Source organism: Primulina tabacum, chromosome 12 (assembly GCF_025594145.1).
Source record: "Primulina tabacum isolate GXHZ01 chromosome 12, ASM2559414v2, whole genome shotgun sequence".
Taxonomy (NCBI): domain Eukaryota; kingdom Viridiplantae; phylum Streptophyta; class Magnoliopsida; order Lamiales; family Gesneriaceae; genus Primulina; species Primulina tabacum.
Window position 1 is genome coordinate 21,969,904 of NC_134561.1, and position 22,928 is coordinate 21,992,831.

Sequence of the window (22,928 nt, forward strand, 5' to 3'; positions counted from 1 at the left end):
GACTGATTGAGGTCTCAGTCTGGCTAGGGATTAGCTCAGCCTGGCTGGATGATGGTCCAACTTGGCTTAACTATTGTTGAACTTCCTTGACTACTTCTTACACATGGTCTAAAGAATCTTATTAACCTTGTTTTTCTTTTTTAGCTGCTTCCTCTACATATTGCTTACTTTTGTTGTCAACTGGTATGAACAAATTTTGATCCATCTCCCAGAACTTGACCTTGGTCTGGAGGGTGCTCAAATCTTTGTCCATCTGAGTTAATGTAGCTCGATCAACATGAGCATTGGGCATGCAGGATCATAATTTGACTTTAGTTCTTCACAAATTGTGGTCGGTTTCTTGATTCTCATCAAACCGAAGAAATATTCCTTCTTTTCCAAGGCATGATCCATTGTCACCGCCTTAACAACCTTCATATCTGTCTTCTCCAAAGTAATATACTTCTTCAAAGTTTCCTTCTTTTTCAGTTGCCTGGCAAAGGTGACTGTATGGAACTAATACCATTTGTCATAGAAAACAATTTTGGTGTCCTCATGTTCGTTCATCTCGTCCATCAATAGATCTATCTGTGTCCGAACTGTAGATACTGGCTTTGATTTGTCAACTTATACAATTTTATCTTTCCATTTGTCTTCAATTGGCTTAGAAGAATATCTGTTTTCCAATCCAAAGCGAGTGTATTCGATTGGATCTCAGATGACTACCCCATTGGGTCTAGCAGCAGGTAAAATAGTAGGAGTGTTACAACTTGCAGAGGAGCAGCTATCCCAACCAATTTTAGTTCTCTGCAGGTTTGGTCGGATTCTCCTTGTCAATTGCCTTAGCTCTAACTTGATATCAGTTTTAATCAATTTTGGATCAGTTTTCTTCACCTCGATCTTCTTTTTCTCTTATCATTGGTCTTCTTAATAGTTAATTGTGCTAGCTTGCTTGGAGTTGAAACTTGCTTAGTTTTTGTTGTCATAGCCTTCTTGACTGGAGGTGGAGATGGTGTCTTATCTGAATCATTCTCATGAGTGATTAACTTCTTCTTGGTCTTAGGATTTAGAGCCTCAAAATGACCGATTTTGGTCTTAGGAGCCTCGGACTAGGAGGAATTCTTGGATTTCTTCTCCTTTTTGATTTCCTTCTTAACCGCCATCAGTTGATCTGAGGTCAGTTCGGCAGTGAGACCTTTGGATCTCAGAGTGAAGATTGACGACGCATCCAACAGTCTTGTTTTGTGCAGAGTTTGTGTTTCAATCAAAGGAACGCCATCATCTTCAAGAAAATGATTCAGAGAGATAGAAAAACCAAATGATTGTTTAACAGTTTGAACCATAGCCTTCAAAATGTTGAATAGAACTGAGGACCAGTTCACCGTCATACCCTTGACTATTGCAATCATAACTTGAAATTTCTCAAGGGTAATTGCAGCAAAAGATCCTGCCTTGGCCAACAAACACTTTGTCACAATATCACACAAGACCTGATATTCCAACTTCATCTCTTTCTTAGGAGCAGAGGTCTTGATTGGTTTCTCAGAAGAAGAGAAAGAATTATCATCTCTTCGATGTCTGTGGTCTCAATAGAAGATAACATGATTAACCCATCAAAGGGCAACTGAAAAAAAAAATCGACAAAGAAAGCCTTGTCCACAATGATTTAATTCCCTCAAACAGAAAAGATGAGATTCTCATCAATAGTCACAGTACCTTTCTCATAGATGCTCAGCAACTCAGGGACATAGATGTCCAGCGTAGAGCTCAGAAAGAATTTGAGTCCAGATGACTCAATCTCCTTGAAAACTCCTATAATGGAGGCATCTTTCATAGCGTAGATGGAGTCGAACTCGACTACAAAACATATTCCACGAGATATGAGGGTGCTTCGAGGGCCACACAAATTTCTTACAAAATGTCATCCACGATATTAGAAGGGAGTGGTAAAATGGACAACGAGAAGCAATCCACCTTTGAAGTACTGATCAAATCAATTTAATCTTCCTGTCATATGACAGTGAGTGTCTCGACCAGAAGCTAATTTTAGCATCAATAACATCCACAAGTAGGCTATAATATGAGGTGTGAAGCTTCCTAGATGCAAGAAGAATATCGAGGTATCCAAAAAGAAAGTAGATGTCATTAAAACTTGTCATATCCAAAATGGAATCTCTCACATCATCATCCTTTGGGGCCATATATATGTTCGACTTCATCATATTCACTCTTAACCGCCATATTACCAAAACGATTCAAGCAATCCATCATCATAGAAACACTGTTAATATCCCCTTTCGAGAATAAAATTAAATCAACTACATATACAATGTGTGTAATTCCCAGCTTACCGCATCTCGGGTGGAACCCTAAAGATGGGGATGAAGACATGTGATTCCGAGACCTCGACAACACCCCAGTACATAATGTAAATAGAAGAAGAAAGATAATTGGTTATCTTGTCTGAGACCCCGTTGTCCAATAAGGAATTCATAAATCTATGCATTCAAATTATAGAATACGAGATTGATGTGACACTCCATTATCCATATCACAAAACGAGAAGGAAAGTTAAATGGAATCAACACTTCTTTAAAGAATTAACAGTCCACAATGTCATATGTTTTTGAAAATTCTATAGCATTACACTAAAAATCTCTTGCGCAATATGGATGTTATCCACAATAGACCTTCCATAGATAAAAGTTGTTTGCACTAAATCCATCACATCCCCTAGCACTTTTTTCAACATGTCCACCAAAACCTTAAAAATAATTTTGTAAAAAACTGTTCAACATGATATAGGACGGAAGTCACTAATCGAATTTTCTTATGTTGATTTCAGGACGAGACCAATAACTGCATGATTCCATTGCTCTAGTAACCTCCCACTATGAAAACTTGGCTATTGCTGAATAATCAACCAAAACAACAAAGTTCCAGGATGAATTTGAATCTCACAAATTTTGTAACAATAACATCAACATTCTTACTAGTATTTCCATATGAAGACATTGTGTTGGGACATCGAATTCTCGCACCAAGCGAAAGTTTAAAATTTTTGCGTCTCGACAATCGAAACAGTGCTTGGGCGTCATCTGTTTGAAACAATTAATAAGGCATTTAGAATTTTATACATGTGCGTATAAAACATCAGACTCCAAACTATTCCGATTTTTAAACGGAGATAGTCCTTTTTGTAAATCCCTACAAACGGAACTCGCCTTTGATTGTCTAATCAGGTCCACGATAGGAAACTATCTTCCTCGCTTGAAATCGCAAGTGATTTGTGCATTGAGGCTATAACGTTCGAATTTCCAAAATCGAGAGATGGTGAAGCGACGGCGGCGCTGCGGTGGAAGACCACAATAAGGCCGAAATTTTTCTCACCAAAATTGTGAGATGGCCGTGAGCTTCATGATTCTTAATCATGAATTTTGTGCTTATTGATTCTTAATCAATCATCAAACTAATATTTATTGATTCTTAATCAATAATTAAGCAAATCTAATTTGATTTTGTTGCGAAAATTTTCTTTACATATTTTATACGATAATATAAAATATATATATATATATATACATATATATATATATATATATATTAAATTAAATATTATTTAATTTATAAATTAACTCATTGGTCAATTTCATTCTAGGCTCCTCTAGAAATTTATAGAAATTTGTGCATGTTAGTAGTCACAACTACTAGCACAATCATTTAATCAGTAAATTTTCAATTCACTAAATAAATGATTCTGAACTCATTAAAATCCCGATCGACGATCTGAGAGCGACGATGTATCAAGGATACAAGTCTTGTTCATATAATGAAAAATGAAAATTTTGACTTTCCATATTAGGCAGCTGCCAGTTTAGTGAACCCTTTTACCAAAACAGGCAGTTCTACTCTCCTTCGTTAATTAGCAATTAAGCTAACTTCTATTTCTTTCATCATATGGAATCAACTTATTAACTCTTTTATAAGATTCTCGTTTGATTTCCTTCAAACTATAAGTCGTCAAATTCAACTTCTTGAATTTTGACTTTCTCAACGAGAACAAAGAGTCCGATACTTGTGTGATCCTTAATGGTTCAGAAATACAGCTAGCCGTGGGTTCACATCTTCATGTGATTCAGAATAACATATATTCTTATTCGGGCTTACCCTAGTTAGCCCAAGTCTTTTCATCAACTCTTTGATCAAAAATGTCAGAACTCATTTTTTATTGCACCAATCGGATAATGGTAAGAGCGTCTAGTAGTATCGCACCATAATTCTCTAGGTATCACTGATAGTGCTTGCAAGAACCTTTAGTATGAATTTGCAACCATTGGTATATCGAGAGTTGCATATAAATTCGATAAATATGTGATTTATCTTTGAGTACTAATAGTGGCATGATATATACAACTAAGAAAACACATTTATTGCTCTGGCCAGAGACTCCTTGCACTATTAACTCATCTGATCACATAGGATATCTTCAACCGTAGGCAAACGGCGAATCCCCGAATACAATGTATTTGCTCCTATGTACGTATTTCGAAACTACAACCAATCTCGCCATTTGATAACCCTCAATAGAGTCGGTAAACGGATCAAATTGCATGCTAGTACGTGTAGCCCTTACATTGTCATGAGTCAAAGGACTAATGATGTACAACCATAACCATGGATTTTTCCACTCGATAAGTGAGAATCACTTGGACAGTTTGAGAAATGGTTGTCCAGTACATCATCATACGGTCACTCATCCGTGTAAATGGACATCTTCACGCCCTTGCCAATGAAACATGACGTTTACATCACAGATACTATTATCGAGCTCGAGCGACCTTTATCCTTGTTTTAGGCGGCTGATTCGACTAAAAACCTGTTTAAAATATACAGTACATTTGCTAATGAGTTTCATTATCTTATATTGAGAGGACAGATGCAACTTATATAAATAAATAGATAAAATATAATTTTATAACGAAATAAAATCGTAAAATATTATTAAAATAAAAATCGTTTTATATTAGAATTAATAAAAACACAATTTGCTCTAACCGACATTACACTAGTTATTCTCTCTCTCCTTTGTCCAGTGCATATATTTAACTTTTTGTGATAAAAACAAATGCTCTGCAGCTCCTTTTCACTTCTCTGTACTCATTTTCCAAAGTCCGACCCAAGAGCACCTTGTATTGCATCCATTCTAAATTCTTTTTAGCATTCTCAGAAATGGCGTCACTGTGCAACTTCATACTCTGTGCGCCAACGGCGGTTTGCTCCGGAATTCGGGCTTCCGGTAGCGCTATCCTGCGCGACGCATGCCTTATCCGGTGGACACCTCCGCCCTCTTCCCGAGCAAAATATAATTTATACACTACAAAAGCAACTGCACCGAAACAGTACGTTTATCCGGACCCCGACCCTATATTTGCAGCATCCGTAAGTCAAGCGATATCTATGAATTTCACTAATTTTTTTTTTGTTTTTTTAATAGTTGAGTAAAATTTGTAATTTGGCAAACAAAATTTAGGAGACTCGGAAGTTTAAAGCTGAATTACTGAGTACACTTTCAAAGGAAATGGAGACTTTTGGAAATGATCTTCCAAGGGTTGTTAATGTCTGTGCTGAGGTGATTTGTGATTTCTTTTACTTAATTTGTTCATATGTTCAATGGTTTTGTATTGAATTACCGTTGTCTATGTTGGATACTGGCTTTAATGGGAAATGCTAGTGGTTCAATGATATTTCAGAGCCTAATATTCATGGACGGTGTTCTAAGTTTTTTCGGTCAAAGGACTCTCTGTGCAGCATAGATATTAGCTGTCAAAGCTTTAAAAGAAACAAAAAAATGCATTATCAAAATTAGATTAATGTAACTCAAGAAAGAATTAGAATCATGCTCAATTTGTTGATCAGTGGGACCTAGGTATTTTCTGAAAATATGGTTTGGTGTGACAATTTTGATAACCTAATTAACCATGAGGAAGTATAAAACTGGGCTGGAATTCAGCTTGGCTTTATATCTTATGCATATACAAGAATCCACGTGACAAATTATCCTTGATACAATTCTAGAGAGTGATAGGGGTCCCATTGGGAACATATGTAATATGTATGGATACATAGCTGGCTTGTTTAGAGTGTCGTAGTTACCTTGGCTGAACTGCTGAAATGCTCGGGCAGTGGTTTATGTACATCAATTTGAATATGTAAATCAATATCGACGTTAACTGTTAAGCTGTGTAATGTAAAGGGAAAGATGGTTGAAGTCATAATTACATTGTCTCTCCACAGTATAGTCAAGCTGTTTTTCATCCCAGAAATTGCGGAAAAAGATAAGAAATGTGTTACTGATCTATATAATGATGATATATAATGCGTAACGATGCAGGGCGCAAAAACATAACAAAACACAAAAGTAAAAATTAGAAGAGATGAAAATGATCAACACTAATGCAATATAAGTTTTCTTGTCTTATCATGATGCCTATACCTGAACGGAGAAATGAAGAAAGAAAAGATAAATATAATCATATGAAATTAAATTTATTTTAGATGAATTTATCTTGACTCTATATATTTGTTATAAGGCTATTGTAAGATGCCCTATAGTCTTTTGAGTGAGAATAGGATTTTGCTAATCTGATTAAATATTTGTCACTGTTGTACTTGTTATGTGACTGTTGAAGATAGTAGGTCCATAGTACATAATAAAACACTAGTTACTCTGCACATACGATGCGTGTGTGTACAGTTTTTTTTTATCATTATCGATGAACTAAAGTAAAATTTGACAAATTATGGAGTGACTAAATTGATATTTTTATTGTTGAAATAAAAAAAAAAATAGTGTGTGTTGAAATTAAAAAAAAAACAAAAGTGTAATATTAGTATCATATAAGGGTAAATTTGGAAGAAAAAGTTGGTGTCTTTCCTAGGTGGTTAATATCATGTGCTCAATTTTAATAAAATAGTATATATATAACACTTCACATTTACTGGACAAGAGCTAAGTTAAATATTTTTGGGGGCTTAACAGAAAATCGGTGAGCATCTTTAATTTCGTTTGGATATCATTTTATATCTATTTTACTGAATTTATTTGCTTTCTGAAAATTGACCGAATAAATCTTGACATCTTTGTTTTGTTTAATCATATTTTGAATGGACAAATCAAATGAATGCCTTAACATGCAGAAAATTCTCTTGAACTTCAAAGGAAAAGTTCTCAATTTTTCTCTGGTGAAGGATTAAGTGCTATTTGTTATTATACAGTTCTTAATTCGGTGATTTTCTATAGTATCTGAAGAAGTTGTTTTTCTATCTGAATATTGCTGTCTGCTCAGGAATGTTAAAAATTATAACTAATATAAGATATGTCATGCTTCTTGAAGCCTGTGTTATTGATTAGTTAGAGTTTTTTCATCTCGGTTGCCTTGGTTTTTGTTCACCTTAATCAATGTGTTGCAGATAATATAGGGTATGAAAACTCCAATTGTAGATTTATCATCTGTTATGGTTATTTATGTGGACAAAACTAATATATTGGCTGCTTTTTACCTCACACAACCATTCTGAAATCTTCACTATGGACTTGAGAGATTTTTTTTTGCGTTAATGATTAATGCTCAAGAGATCGGAATAAAATATATTTATTCAAAGGGGCTTACTTATAAACATAGGTAATTCACGCTGTACAAAATATAAGATTTTATTGATCAAGATCCTAATATGCCTATAACCAGGTAAATGGACGAGTAACTTGATAATCAACATTAATGTTAACAAATTTTGTATTTCATGATTATTTGCTCAGTAAGATATCGGAGTTGCTTAGGTTATTTTCTTTTAACTCTCAAATGTAGTTAGTTTTAGTGAATGATCTACCAGTTTATATTAATTCATGTATTCAAACAAAATTATACGACCATCATTGCTGTAACACAAATTTTCTCAAAAATTTTGATCACTGGCATGTAATAAATAGGTATTTGGTGTCCCCGAGATTTAACCGCGTCCGAGTCCTAATCCTTCTCGAGGACCTGAGCTTCAATTAGTTGAGCTCGTGGCCGAGCCCAAGGGGCCCGGAGCTAGGCCGAGCCCTGGTGCTCGAGCTCGGCCGAGCCCTTGGGCGGAGCTCGATCGATCCGCCAAATACAGGTGCTCGGTCGAGCCCTGTTCATCCGGGACATGATTACGTATTTGATCTGGTGTCAGAGTAGTCTAATGTTTACGTACGAAGTCCCACTCCTCGGGCTTTAGATGTGGGAGAATTTTATACAAGTGTCAGTATGCATGAGGGGTGTATGGTAATTTCCGGATTGAGTATATGAGTTCAAATCCAACCCCGGCCAGAATGCCCGGGCCCTATCCTAAGAGCCTTATCAGATAGCAAGTGCGTGAGTGATTTTTTAATAAAAGGGAACGGCGTGACCCCTCTGACGCTCAAGTTAGATCTTGGCTCCAAGAGAAAAAGAGAAACGAGAAAATGTGGTGTTTAGAGGGGTGCTAACGAAATTAATGTGTGAATGAATCAAACAATGAACTATACCTGGGTATTTATAGGGGTTGAGAAGAGTATTTACCATACTGAGAAGAAGTCTATCTAAGGTAAGATCCTCTGTAAAAGTTAACTCTTCTCCAATCCTTGCCTATCCGGAAGTATCCCGGATTTTCTGGCAGATTTAACCATATCGTGAGATTCTCTTGTATTTAAAAATTACTCACGCACTTGTTATCTGATAAGGCTCTTAGGATAGGGCCTGGGCACTCAGGCCAGGGTTGGATTATAACTCATATACTTAATCCGGGCATTACCATACACCCATCATGCATACTTAGAGTTATATCAAATTCTCCCACATCGAAAGCCCGAGGCAGTGGGACATGTTTACGTAAACATTAGACTACTCTGACACCATATCAAATACGTAATCAGGTCCCGGACGAACATGGCTCGACCGAGCACCTGTATTTGGCAGAGCCCCGCTCTGGGGGTCGACCGAGCTCCGCTCAAGGGCTCCCCAAGGGCTCGGCCGAGCTCGCCTAGGGCCTTGGCCGAGCACAGGGGCTCAGGCAAGCTCCGGGGCCCTTGGGCTCTGCCACGTGCTCAACTAATTGCAGCTCAGGTCCTCGAGAAGGATTAGGACTCAGACGCATTTTAATCTTGGGGACACCGATTTTACCTCCCCTCTGCGGTCTAAAAAAAGTATTTAATTTTAGACCAGATGGTGGATCTAATTGAGCGCCAAGTCCTCGGGTCTTACACTTGTTGCGAAAAGATCTAGACCATTTGCGGCGAACGATCAAGATGACAAACTGGGTGATCCACATTCCCCACCGCTGATAATAATTTGGTCGGCTAGGATCGATTAAGGTACGGATCCCGAGGCATTTTACAGGCATGATCCAACTCGTCCGTTCCTGATTGATCCGACGGTTCTCCTCTCCCCTGCCCTTCAATAAATATGGTCCTCCATCCATTCTCATACCTCACAATTCTCCCTATTTCTCTGCCACAACACAAAACGTCTTCTGCTTTCCTGACGTCCACAGCTCGGTCAACTCGTCCTGAGTTTGGTACCTTCTCGTTCCCAACTCTCTCCTTTTAGACTGCTTTGGTAAATTCTTCTTCCTGTGCTAGTTGCTATAATTTAGTTAAGGAATGGCTGAAGCTATAAGCACTTCTTCCCCCATCCCTTTTGAAGACTTCGGCGGGGCGTCCCTGGTATGACGTTAAGGCTTCGGCTCTAATCGACAAGATCACATATAGGGCTCATCTTCCATTCTAGGGGTATTATACCTTTTACCTGGACCAGCTAGAGATAGGTCGTCGGTTCCCGATCCCCAAAATCGTTCAATGCCTTTGCGAGCACTATTTCATATGCCCCAGCCAACTAGCTCCTAATTAATTTAGCACACTTCTCGCCTTAGGAGTCTTGCTCAGATATTTCGATATACCTCTCTCAGTCGTCCTCCTAGATCGTTTCGTGCAAGTTAAAAGAAAAGAAATAGGTCGATTTTACTTATCAGCTCGAGTGAGATTTTCTATATGGGAGCCCTTCCTCTCACAAAAGTTGGATGAGCCGATATTTTCACGTAGAGTCTGAGCAGCTTCCTTGGTAATGTGATATTGCTTGGGCCGACCAGTTAACCATTAGAGATCCACCAGTACCTAGATGTGTCATCGATCTAACCCACTTCCTAGCTAGTACCTCGGAAAGTGTTTTGACATCAAGAGCTTGATCCAGGATGTTCTTCTTTGTAGATTTAGGTTCTGCTAGAAGGGAGTCGAAGTGTAGGGAGACAGATATATTTTCCCCCAGCCTCTCCACTCTCCTACTGAAAATCAATATTATATTTACTCTATGTTTTTTTTTGCTTTTTCTGTCTTCCCTTTCTCCCCTTCTTTTTTTTTCAGAAGAAAGAATTATGAAGTCCGAAATGCTCCAAAGCATGAAGAGGAGAAAGCTGAAATTTGGGCCTCTTCGAAGTCCTCTACCATTGAGGCCAAAGGAAAGCAGAAGAAAGTGCCCGTGGAGTCTGATGAACAACCAATGAAGAAAACTCTTATGGTTACTGCTTCGTCTCCGACCCCCAGGGCTCTTGGAAGGGGACTTATAGTTTTTTCACTGTTCCCGATAAACGCGACTTCGAAGAAGCCGACCCGGAGATATGCCTCAACCACGGTATGTCTTTCATAGTCAAACCATCCGGGCTGGTAGCTCTAAATTTTGTTCGGCACTTGGTATCCTCCGAGGATCTTGCCATCGTGAAGGCCGCTTCCGACCTTCAGGCTATGAAAGCTATGTCTCTTAATTTTATGCAGGTAACTAACTCTGTCTCTTTTGTATTGATAGTTCTTCTTTAACGGATTTATACATTTTCTTCGAAGGCGCTTGTTGCGGCATTATTGTCATTCGTGCTATGGTGACCAACTACGAAGTTGCTCGTGTCTTTGTAGGCTCAGAGAGTTCTGTTAATGTTCTGTTTAAAGAGGCGATGGTTCAAATGGGCTTGGGCGAATACATGGTAGAGCCTATTTCCACGGCTTTATTTGGATTCACGGGACACGCTATACATCCCGTAGGGATCATCAATCTCCCCCTCTCTTTGGAGTATGGAGATACCAGAAAGACCCGGATTATCAGCTTTATGATAGCTGATGCTCCCTCATCATATAATGCTATCCTGGGAAGATCAGCCATGGCCACTTTCATGGCAATTGCTTCGGCTTTGCACCAGAAAATCAAGTTCCCTGTAGGATAAGCTATAGGGGAAGTCAAGGAGGATCAGAAGACCTCACGGAAATGTTATGTGGAAGAAGTAAGACTTGGGCAGAAGGTAGCTAAGATCGAACATTCAAGTATGCCCAAACAAGAGCCTGTGAAGCAAATGTATATATCCGTTAAAGAAGAACTATCGATACAAAAGAGACAAAGTTAGTTAGCTGAATAAAATTAAGAGACATAGCTTTCATGGCTTGAAGGTCGGAAGCGGCCTTCACGATGGCAAGATCCTTGGAGGATACCAAGTGCCGAACAAAATTTAGAACTACCGGCCCGGATGGTTTGGCTATGAAAGAGATATCGTGGTCGAGGCATTTCTCCGGGTCAGCCTCTTCGAAGTCGCGGTTATTGGGAACAGTTGAAAAACTGTGAGTCCCCTTCCCAGAGCCTTAGGGGGGTCGGGGACGAAGCAGTAACCTTAAGAGTTTTCTTCATTGGTTGTCCATCGGACTCCATGGGCACTTTCTTCTGCTTTGCTTTGGCCTCAGGATAGAGGACTTCGAAGAAGCCCCGATTTCAGCTTTCTCCTCTTCATGCTCTAGAACATTTCGGACTTCATAATTCTTTCTTCCGAAAAAAAATAAAAGGGGGGAAAGAGAAGACAGAAGAAGCAAAAGAAACATAGAGTCAGTATAATATTGATTTTCAGTTGGAGAGTGGAAAGGCTGGGGAAAATATACCTATGTCACCCTCCAATTCGACTCCCTTCTTGCAGAACCTAAATCTACAGAGAAGATCATCATGGATCAAGCTTTTGATGTCAGAACACTTCTTCGAGGTACTAGCTAGGAAGTGAGTTAGATCGATGAAACGTCTAGGTACTGGTGGATCTTTAATGGTTAACTGATTGCCCAAGCCATATCACAGTACCAAGGAAGCTGCTCATACTCTGCGTAAAAAATTCGGCTCATCCAACCTTAGTGAGAGGAAAGGTTCCCATCTAGAAAATCACACTCGTCCGAGGTGATAAGTAAAATCGACCTATTTTTTTCTTTTGACTTGCAAGAATGATTTAGGAGGGCCATTGAGAGAGGTATATCGAAATACCTGAGCAAGACCCCTAAGGCCAGAAGTGAGCTAAATGAATTAGGAGCTAGTTGGCTGGGGCATATGAGATAGCGCTCGCAAAGGCATTGAACGATTTTGGGGATCGGGAAAGGAAGACCAATCTCTAGTTTGTCCAGGTAAAAGGTATAATACCCATTGGGTGGAAGTTGAGCCCTATCTGTGATCTCGGGGGTCTGAATATAAATTTCCGAAGGCAATCCTGCTAATTCTCTAATCCTAGAGACATTGTTAGACCCTAGAGTCGAAGCCTTAACTTCATACCAGGGACAGCCCGCCGAAGTCTTCAAAAAGGGGGGAGGGGGGAAGAAGTGCCTATAGCTTCAACCATTCCTTGACTAAATTATTGCAACTAGCACAAGAAGAAGAACTTATCAAAGCGGTCAAGTTACCGAACTCAGGACAGGTTGGCCGAGCTGTGGACGTCAAGAGGGCGGGAGATACTTTGTGTCGTGGCATAGAAATGGGTCGAATTGTGAGGTATGACAATGGGTGGATGACCATATTTATAGAAGGGCAGTGGAGAGGAAAACCGTCAGATCAAGTAGGAAAAGACGACTTGGATCATGCCTTGGGATCCATACCCTTACTCGATCTTAGCCGACCAAATTATTATCAGCGGTGGGGAAAGTGGATCACCCAGATTGTCATCTTGATCGTTCTCATTAAATGGTCTAGATTTTTTCGCAACTAGTGTAAGACCCGAGGACTTAAGGCTCAATCACATACACTATTTGGTCTAAAATTCATCAGTTCTTTTAGACTGCAGAGGGGAGGTACTATTGGTGTCTCCAATGTTTAACCGCGTCCGAGTCATTATCCTTCTCGAGGACCTAAGCTGCAATTAGTTGAGCACGGGCCGAGCCCAAGGGCCCCGGAGCTTGGCATCCAACCCCGGCCTCAGTGCACAGGCCCTATCCTAAGAGCCTTATCAGATAGCAAGTGCGTGAGTGATTTTTAAATACAAGGAAATCTCACGATATGGTTAAATCTGCCATAATATTCGAGATACTTCCGGATTGGCAGGGATGGGAGAAGAGTTTACTTATACTGGCGAACTTACCTTAAATAGACTTCTTCTCAGTATGGTAACTACTCTTCTCAACCCCTATAAATACTCAGGTATAATTCATTGTTTGATTCACTCACACATTAATCCGTTATCATCACTCTACACACCACATTTTCTTGTTTCTCTTTTTCTCTTGGAGCCAATATCTGCCTTGAACGTCGGAGGGGTCAACGCCGGAAAAATTCCCCGCGCCCCCCTAATTATTGCTCGTCAGTGCAGATTAGTTGCGTTCCATCCGTCCCGGCTCAAACATTGCAGGTTCGAAGACCAAACTCACCAGACCGTACCCAGAGAAAATTCGGTATCATCACTATTGAATTTGTTCTTATCCTCTCTTTGTTTGATTAAATTATGAGTTTCGAAAGAATGCTTCATCAACATCTTGCTATATTTGCAAAATTCCAGTTGCCCTGCTCTGAGGTGGCTGTAATTGCTCACACGCATGTTTGCCTTGACTCGTCAGTAGAACCTGAAGTTCTTGGACTGGGTGCAACTGAAATTCAAAACCTAGGAGGCCATATCGTATTTTTGTGTAATTCCTATAGGTTATATATTTTTACATGCACATATTTAACTAGGGAATGCCGCTCAGGGCTTGCATTTCTTTCATTATAATAGTTTCATTTCTCTTCACATTTGCTGCAATTTTCTGTTTTTTTGTGCTGCATCCAAGTGATGCACATTGTGCATGATTTGCTAGGAATCACGTGGGTCCAGAGAGTCTGTCTTCCTCAGAATCCAACAGAAATCGATACTCACTGGAAATGTGCATGATCAATTTTGATGGAAATAAAACACCTTCTGCTGGGAAAGACTAACTGATGAAACAGCTAGAATAATTTAGTTTTTCCTGGCATTTTGCTAGAGAAAACCTATAACTTCTTAGTGCTTTTAAATTGCACTGGCTAACGAAAGTAGTTACCACTGAACCTGTAATTCTCGTGTAATATACCAGGTATTCAGTGATTTTTTGCATAATGAGTACGGGGGACCTGGAACATTATTGGTGGAGCCTTTCACAGAGATAATGCTGGCACTAAAGGAGGAAAATCTCCCTGGAGCAGTATCGGCAGCTCGAGCTTCGTTATTGTGGGCTCAAACTAATGTAGATCAGGATTGGAAAGATAGGAACTCCAAATTACACTAATTTTTATGTACATCAATGAAAAAAAAAGAATATTTTATTGGGATATTGTAATTTTGCTCTATAATTAGCTTTAGCAGTGCAGAAAAGAGTAAAAGAGTCTATTTTGCTACGCTCTTCTAAAATTGCTATACAAAGGATTCATGACTCATCTTCTTTTTAAGTTCAAGATAATGCCGTTGAACCATCAACCAATTTCAACTTCCATGCTCGGAAATGCTTTGAAGAGATGGCCGCCATGATTTGGGCCTTCCTGTGGTCAAATTTGTTGATCCTGACCTCCGTTGATGCCTGTCAGGTCTTATAGCCTGAAAATCGGATTATTCGTTAGAATCATCGAAAAGAAGATAATGTTAAACACATCAAGATGTATTCTTGACTCTTACTCCTTCCTTCCAATTTTTACAGAAACAAATAAAGGGGAGTCCAGGTTGAAAACTCAATGTACAAAGTTTACCTGATCGTTGCTCTTCTCAGAAGCTAAAGTTCCTGCATCAGACGTACAGTCGGTACTCCTCGTTTCTGAATTCATTGATAACTTATCTTTCCATTCTGCTTGTTTTTTCTTCAACTTTGCTTGCTTCTTTGCTCTCAGTACTTTCATAACCTCTGCAACATAGAACAACTGAAAACTTTACAACTACACTACCCCAATAAAATTCAAGAAACTCTATTCCATATAATAAGAGAAGAAGAGTCTGATCATGCATAAGCTAACCTTGAGTAGTGACAAGCCGATAGGCTCGGCCGAGAACTAGAATATCACTACTCCGGATAAGTTTAACACGGGTGAAACGAGCGGTGTCATTGTCCTTTGCAATCTCCTGTCCGCCACCAGAAACCGGCAATGGAATGACAACTGAAACGTAGTGCCCTGGATTCATTTTCATCACTGCACTAGCTGTTACTGGCAAGTACATCCTCTCCAGGTTCCCATTTGGATGTTGTATAACTATTGCTGCAGCATCCACCGCCTGGCAATTCCCCATCGGGTTCCTCCCTCTAAAATGTTTTGGTTTCTCTCTCTAAGAACCTGTGATGATCTGTTTCTGTTCTTCTGTTGGAAATGCTTGTTAGATTTGATGAAATTTGAAGGAATTGGAGAGATGGAGAGAGGGTGGGAGCAAGGAGACAAATGGTCCTTTTTCTCAGGAAATGAGTCTCTCCATCATCAACCTGTAATTTTATAAGCAGTGGAATCAAATTGGTTGCCCCCATTTTTTGTATAATTTTGACAAAAATATGTCTTCATTCTAAAATATTTTAAAATGGTCCATTCTCACTTAATATATTTTGGTATGGTAGAGAAACCCATTAATACTATTTCGAGTTACACATTTGTGTCCTATTTAATTTAATTTTTCATGCTGAAATATTGTTCTGTTTAAGCTGAATGGAGTCAGCTTCCACGTGGTTGGATTTCAATGGATGTGATATTGGAAATGGTCAATATTTAGACGTGGAATAATCAATGAAAATTGATTTTATTATTATTATTATTATTTTATAGAGGAATATTTAGGTAACCACGCCCACGAGAAAGGATTAGTTCGATCTTATCCTTGACAATTTGAAAATATAAGTGACTTTGGATGGTTCAAACAAGATGGGATATATATGTTTATCACGAAAATTGCGGGCGTGCCAGATACGTGTTCGTGTCAAAATTGTGAAATAATCTGACTTCGTTTACCAAACGTTGTAGGTCTCGATTCGGTCGTAAGTTCTAACTTCTTCGAAATGGCTCAAAAACGCAAACAAAAATGAGGAATATGACAAAATTAAAAGAGGGATCCATTAACAACATCAAATATAATTATGTTGCTATGAACTTGATCAACGTTTTTTTACAAGAAAGTTGAAGGAATATGTAAAAAATTCAAATACTTGACTGCTAGAAATTGAAATAAATCTGCATAGAATTGAGAGAATTCTGCAGAGCTTTGCTGTAGATTTTTGTGCTGATTTCCTCAGGGGCTTTCTTTGATTTCCTTCCCTCTCTTTTGTCATATTCTGCATATCAGTTTCTCCTTTCCACGATCATCCCACGATCTTCCACCTTGTGCAATGGCCGTAACTGGCAGCAACGTTCTTCCGCTGGGCCGGCTGCGACTACATTGGGCTTCCTCTGTTGGGCTTCTTCTGTTGGGCTTCTTATATTTTTTAGGCACAACAATTGCCCTCCTTTAGCCAATTTGGCTAGTGGGCCAATTTGGCTAAATTGGTTTAGCCCACTTTGGCCCATATTCAAAACTTGGGGCCCATATTCAAAACTTGGCATGAAGACCACAGTTTATGTCACAGCATCCTTCAGAGTTCTCTAATAACAACCCCTAACGTGAAATTCTTATTTTCTACTCCTTTCATTTTCCCTTCAAATAGACAAGCCCAAACCCACATCAATCCTCAAAATTTGGCCTTCACATAAACAAACTTTGATTCCCTCATCGTGTTCTCACTGACCAGTTATCAATTATTCGCTATTTGCCACCGGATCGTGGAGTGACGTGTACACCACTCAACTTTCAATTAAATTGCCACCCTCAAACTCCTTTGCATTAAGCCATTTCATCTCAAAAGAGCAGGTAGATTTCTACATTTTTTCTACTTCTTCATTACACAAATGCTTTAGGACTTCACCTGCTTTCTTGATCATGCACTCAAGATGTTTGATACATTGTCTGAGCTTTCGATCTTCCACGATCTTTGTTGGCCATTCTATGTGATCATAATTGTGCCTTGTGCTTTTTGTTTTTGTCTGGAAAACTTGTCTGCATTTATTTTCATGTACCTTCATTCAAGTATACAAGGTATCTACTTGCCTTGATCTCGATTTCATTGCAAAGAGAACCAATATCTTGTTTGTTTGATGTCACTTGTTTAAAAGCCATTACTTGGTTGTCAACTGAGGATGATCTCTTGGCCACTTTACACAAGTGCATTGATTTATTTTTCTTTACTTGCAGGAATGGTTAGTGATCCTCCGTCTCCTAGCGCAAATCCATCGAGCCAACTCTGATATTCTTTTGGCTGCTAAGACCATCTTCGTCCCTAGGTATGTCAACTGTCTTGTCTGGCTCTAAAAACCAAACCAATGTATCTTCTCTTTTTTTTATTTGCTTAAAACTTACAGGTCCTCACCTAATTCTGCTGAAGATTCCAACATGGTATCAATCCAAGTCTTGATTTTTCTACAGTCATTCCCCTATTTCAGCTTTCCAAGATTCTAGGTTCACGTGTTCAGCAACATTGATACAGCTTGGAAGCTTCAAGACCAACAATGGGAATACACACTGAAGGAGGCTGAACAAGTTCGAACACATTGTCATTCCAAATGGGAGGATTTGTTCAGATTGGATATTCCTTGAACTTTGCCGTTATTATCTTTGCACAGACTCGAGATGATTCTCATTTTTATTCTGATTTCTGCAGTCTCTTTTTGTTTGCCATAATTTGGCGGATGTCCTTCTGATTTGTAACTCTGGAAAGTTGCTCGAAAGCCAAACTTTATTTGGGAAACATGTTGTTATTACCTTATACATGCTGCTTGGGATTTGTTTTCATGTATTTGTATTTTGGCATTTCACATTTACAATAGAAACTCTGCCAAAATTTTCTAAAAACTAAACAAACGGCAAAATACCTATTTTCTTCAACATTGATGCAAACATGGCGGGTCAACGCTGCTTGTTACCAATCAACTGTTAAACAACATTTGTCAAACAATACTCCCCAAGGTTTCAAGATATGTCATAAACAAACATCACTTTTTCATCAATTTGGCCAACAACACAACAAATATTCCTCTCAAAATACATCAACTACATCGGATTCCATGAGCAATCATTTTATTTATTCACAATGCTCCATCATTATTTACAAAGAACTTCAGCAAGGAATGGCTTAAAAGCCTATTCCTCACATATTTACAGAAACTCTTTACAAGACAATATGACAAATTCAAACAAAGTGGCCATCTAGCCTACTCTGTACCAATCTCCTTCGCATCTAGCTTCATGAACCATTTGTCTCTGACATCCCTACCCAACTACTGGGATAATAATGCTACAAATACTTGTCATTAATGCACCTTCTATGTGGCTCTCCATTCAGACTTGCCAACCAATATGCGTTTCCATCTAAAACTCGATCCAATGGGGCGACCATTTTCCGAATTCCCTGTCTTTGGATCCGAGGGGTAGAATCACCTTCCAAACCACGTCTCCCTCCTCAAATATTTTCTTATTCACGCGTTTATTGTAACTTCTAGCCACCTTGTATTTCTGAAGCATCAAAGCATTAAACGTTTGCATTCTCAACTCATCCAAATTTTCAAGTTCCATGATCATTGCCTCTGTATAAAGTCTGGCTCCAACTCATTTTGTTTCATCACATCTTCCTCTAACAACATACTGATATAAGTGGTTCTAGGGCATTCCATGGTCCCCAAGTTCGCTTCTTCCAAGGGATCTTGAGTCTTCAGATGTCGATCCTCCATTTGTAACTCTTCTTCTTCACTGTTATCACATTCATCTTCAAATATTATTTCAGTTCCGTCAATGTCCCATAATTCCTGAGATTGTACTTCATTCACTAGATGCTGCAATCTGGCTTTCCATTCGGAAGTTGCAGCCACTTCCATCTCTTCTTTAGTGAACTTAATCATCGACCTCCTCGATAATAGGCCGGACCATGGGTCTGGGAGAGACCATGGCGGTGGGTTTGAGAATTTTTTCAACTGTTTCTCTTACTTTTTTAGTATCCATGTAGACTGCTCCTTGCTGTCCATTCACTTTGTAATTCCGAATCTTAATAGGACCGAAGGCTCCATCATAATACCTGGCCTCTACTGCGTTGGAACTAGATTGATACGGCTGCGAATCAGCCTGTACCACTTCCACCTCATCCCCTTTCTACATCAACAGTAGCTGGTGCATGGATGATAGTACACAATGATTGGTGTGAATCCAATCCCTCCCTAACAAAGCATGGAAGCTAGCACTAGAATTGACTACGAAAAAGGCTGACAGCGAGGATCGAGATCCTACAGTAACATTCGCTGGCAACACTCCCAAAGTTTTTGTAGATTCCCCGGTAAAAGCCGCCACAGAGACTTCGGTAGGAATCAAGTCCTCCACATTCTTTCCCAACTTTTGAAGAATTCTGTAAGGTAGAATATTCATAGCTGACCCATTACTATCAGTACCCTAGACAACGGCTTCCCATTAACATGTGCTATAATATAGAGTGGTTTGATATGTTTAGTCATCTCACTGGTAGGTCGCTTCATCAACACTCTTTTCTCTTCATCCACAAGAACACCAACGCTTTCATTCAAAGTATCAGTCTGATCGGATTCTGTGCCACTTTGATTTCCAGTGAATACATCGGATTCAAACACCCTTTTGCGTTTGAATTCTTCTGGCAACATTAAAGAGCCGGTGGCACACTCAAACGAAACCAGAATCTGCCCCACTTTGAAAGTATCCCTCTTGACTGGTTCACTGTCTTCCTCATATAACAAATCATCATGTTCTTCCTCATTATCTTCAGTAGCCTTTCTCCCAATTTTTTTTTTCTCTTTGAATGACTCCTCCATTCTATACCTGCGCTCAGCAGCCTTTTCTCTCAACAAACGTCGTTTTTGGGTTCTGGAAATAGGCTTTGGGAAATTTGGATGCTCTATCCGCTTCCACACACCGTCGGGGGTTGCTCTGGGAGGAACAAAAAAACGAGGTTTTCTTTCATATTTTCTATCAGAGCCTAGAGGTGCTGGCCTCTGGATTATCTTCTGGACCAACTGTGGATCATTTCTTATCTGGCCATTCAAAAACCCAATAAGTGAGCTCCTTCTGAGGTACTGGTTCTCTGGCCTTTTGGCCATAGATTCCCTACCATACCTCATATTCCTCCCACTATAATACATATCATCCCCACTATAATAGTGGTCTTTTCCACGAAACGTTTCTGTTTTCTTCTCCTTAACCTCAAACATCATTTTCCGAGGCACCCAACACTTCTTTATAGTAATTCCTGGCCTAATGGACATGTCTCTGTTTCCACTCCTTCTCCTCTCATTGTTCAAGAAGCGCAAGTCGGTACTGCTCATGTTCACACTAGCTACCGGGGGAAAAGGATCTTCATCCACTATCATTGCTTCCTTTTTCTCAGGAAATTTCAGGATCCCCTTGTTGATTCTTTCCTGCAAGACATTCTTGAAAGCCCAACAAGCGTTAGTATTATGGTTGAAGGAATTGTGATACTTACAGTAATCTCTTCCTTTCAACTCCTCCCTACTGGGTAGCTTGTGATCTGAGGGGAATGTTATAAACTTTTCCTTCACTAGGTGATCGAAAATTTCCTCCGTCTTTGATGCATCAAAGGTATAAGGCGTTTGAACAAGAGAATCATTTTTTCTGGGAAATTCTTCATTCTTGTGCTTTAACAACGGGACTGTGTGTGATCCAGAATTCACCACTTCCGCCAAGGCGACTTCTTCAACTTCCTGGAAGTAAGAGCCAACAGTAGACTTCCTTTTATGACTTTCCTCACACAACAATTCCTCATACTCTGATACCTTGGCAGCAAGCTCATAAAAATCGCGGAATTCCATCCCTTGGAATTTCTTTCTCAACTCAAAGCCAAGTTCTCGCTGCGCCATTTTCACATATTCTGATTCTGGAATGCAAACTTTGCACCTACTCCTCACTCTTTTGAATTCGCAAATGAAGTCATTAGCAGATTCTCCCGGCTTCTGGACCACTCTTGACAATTTCGCTATACTTATCTCAGGTACTGTTCTGAAAAACTATGTATGGAACTGGCGTTCCATGTCATGCCAAGTCATAATAGAATCCCGAGGTAGTGTAGAATACCAAGTAAAGTAGTATTAGTCAATGAATTGGGAAACAAACGTAGCTTGTAGTTGTAAAAGTTATCCAAATTTTCTAGTTCCCCACACTGTATTGTAAACCTCGCCACATGTTCCACACTAGATTGGCCATCTTCCCCTGAATATAAAGTAAAGTCTGGAATGCGGTATCCTCGTGGATAAGGGTTGTCACGATCAACAACATCAGGATACGGTTTATGAAATTCTGGTCGGTTGATTGGCCTCACTCCTGGGCCATACAACTCTTGAATAACATCACGTACCATCTCAAAATCCAACACTGGAGTTTGTCGTAACTGGTGAGGAGAATAGAATGCCCCCCGAGTGTTATTCCTCGAACCTAGTACTGAATATCCACGCATTCCCCCATCACCATACATCCCTGGATGTATGTTAGGAGACGTCACAGAGAACATATTACCAGCCATTTGTTTACTGTTACTGCAATTTTGGAATTTTAACCCCAACTCCTCATCCCTTTTGTGTGGAGGAGTATATCTTCCTTCCCTGGCAGATTCAGGAATCGGTGTTTCCCCCAAGCGGCGATTTTCACCTGCTTGAGAAACCCCTGATCCTTGGCCTTGATCTTCCAGCAATTTAACGCCAGTTTCTTGAAGATTATCATTTTCTGGTGTAACAGCCTCCCCTTTTGCAGACTTCCTCCATTCCTTCACTTCTGCCACAAATTTCATCATAACAGTAGCGAAAGTTTGGGTCATTTCTCTGAGATCACTGCGGATGTTTTTCTCCATGGCCAATATAAAGTTCAGTGAAGGTCCATCACCACCAGAAACAACAATTCCTTCCTTCATAGTCTCTTCCTTGAACTGGTGTACTAGCCTTTCAACCGTTCTTCCATCTGCATCAGTTTCCTGAAACTCTTCTTGTGAGCGATGACCTTTCCCCAGTGATGAATGAATTCCTTCACTCTTCTCAGTACGCTTTGGAGGCATTGTGTCCCACCGGGCGTGCCAATTTGTTTATCACGAAAATTGCGGGCGTGTCAGACACGTGTTCGTGCCAAAATTGTGAAATAATCTGACTTCGTTTACCAAACGTTGTAGATCTCGATTCGGTCGTAAGTTCTAACTCCTTCGAAATGGCTAAAAAACGCAAACAAAAATGAGGAATATGACAAAATTACAAGAGGGATCCATTAACAACATCAAATATAATTATGTTGCTATGAACTTGATCAACGTTTTTTACAAGAAAGTTGAAGGAATATGTAAAAATTCAAATACTTGACTGCTGGAAATTGAAATAAACCTGTATAGAATTGAGAGAATTCTGCAGAGCTTCGCTGTAGATTTTTGTGTTGATTTTGTCAGGGGCTTTCTCTGATTTCCTTCCCTCCCTTTTGTCACATTCTGCACATCAGTTTCTCTTTTCCACGATCATCCCACGATCTTCCACGATCTTCCACCTTAGGCAATGGCCGTAACTGGCAGCAACGTTCTTCCGCTGGGCCGGCTGCAACTACATTGT

At 39.6% G+C, this 22,928-nt stretch overlaps 2 protein-coding genes and 1 long non-coding RNA gene across 5 annotated transcripts; 2 read left to right on the top strand and 1 right to left on the bottom strand.

The window, feature by feature from the left end:
- Positions 1-5,067: 5,067 nt before the first annotated feature.
- On the top strand, positions 5,068-15,379 carry LOC142520598 (protein PLASTID REDOX INSENSITIVE 2, chloroplastic-like). Of its 2 annotated transcripts, none has more exons than XM_075623648.1 (3): positions 5,068-5,418; positions 5,510-5,608; positions 14,957-15,379. In XM_075623648.1, the coding sequence occupies exons 1-3, from the start codon at positions 5,209-5,211 to the stop codon at positions 14,981-14,983; spliced, it is 336 nt and encodes a 111-aa protein (XP_075479763.1). In that variant the 5' UTR covers positions 5,068-5,208; the 3' UTR covers positions 14,984-15,379. The 2 variants fall into 2 exon arrangements, with proteins under 2 accessions (XP_075479763.1, XP_075479762.1); XM_075623647.1 differs by lacking the exon at positions 14,957-15,379 and adding an exon at positions 14,360-14,846 and having other exon boundaries at positions 5,069-5,418.
- On the top strand, positions 13,331-13,846 carry LOC142520599 (uncharacterized). Its single transcript, XR_012813959.1, has 3 exons — positions 13,331-13,420; positions 13,624-13,705; positions 13,810-13,846. It is a non-coding gene; the product is annotated as an uncharacterized LOC142520599 (long non-coding RNA).
- Positions 14,577-16,013, bottom strand: LOC142520597 (uncharacterized). 2 transcript variants are annotated; one of them, XM_075623646.1, is made up of 4 exons: positions 15,267-16,013; positions 15,006-15,157; positions 14,748-14,856; positions 14,577-14,709 (listed from the first exon to the last, which is right to left on the bottom strand). In XM_075623646.1, coding segments are annotated over exons 1-4 (534 nt in total). In that variant the 5' UTR covers positions 15,538-16,013; the 3' UTR covers positions 14,577-14,707. The 2 variants fall into 2 exon arrangements, with proteins under 2 accessions (XP_075479761.1, XP_075479760.1); XM_075623645.1 differs by lacking the exon at positions 14,577-14,709 and having other exon boundaries at positions 14,722-14,856; positions 15,267-15,989.
- Between the last annotated feature and the right edge of the window lie 6,915 nt (positions 16,014-22,928).

What these genes read in the sequence shown, in the direction of transcription:
- LOC142520598 (XM_075623647.1), top strand. Translation starts at nt 5,209, where the DNA reads ATGGCGTCACTGTGCAACTTCATACTCTGTGCGCCAACGGCGGTTTGC. An exon ending in ACCCTATATTTGCAGCATCC is followed by an intron (nt 5,419 to 5,509) that starts GTAAGTCAAGCG and finishes AACAAAATTTAG; the next exon opens with GAGACTCGGAAGTTTAAAGC. An exon ending in TTGTTAATGTCTGTGCTGAG is followed by an intron (nt 5,609 to 14,359) that starts GTGATTTGTGAT and finishes GTAATATACCAG; the next exon opens with GTATTCAGTGATTTTTTGCA.
- LOC142520597 (XM_075623646.1), bottom strand. Translation starts at nt 15,537, where the DNA reads ATGGGGAATTGCCAGGCGGTGGATGCTGCAGCAATAGTTATACAACAT. An exon ending in TCGGCTTGTCACTACTCAAG is followed by an intron (nt 15,158 to 15,266) that starts GTTAGCTTATGC and finishes TCTATGTTGCAG; the next exon opens with AGGTTATGAAAGTACTGAGA. An exon ending in CTGAGAAGAGCAACGATCAG is followed by an intron (nt 14,857 to 15,005) that starts GTAAACTTTGTA and finishes TCCGATTTTCAG; the next exon opens with GCTATAAGACCTGACAGGCA.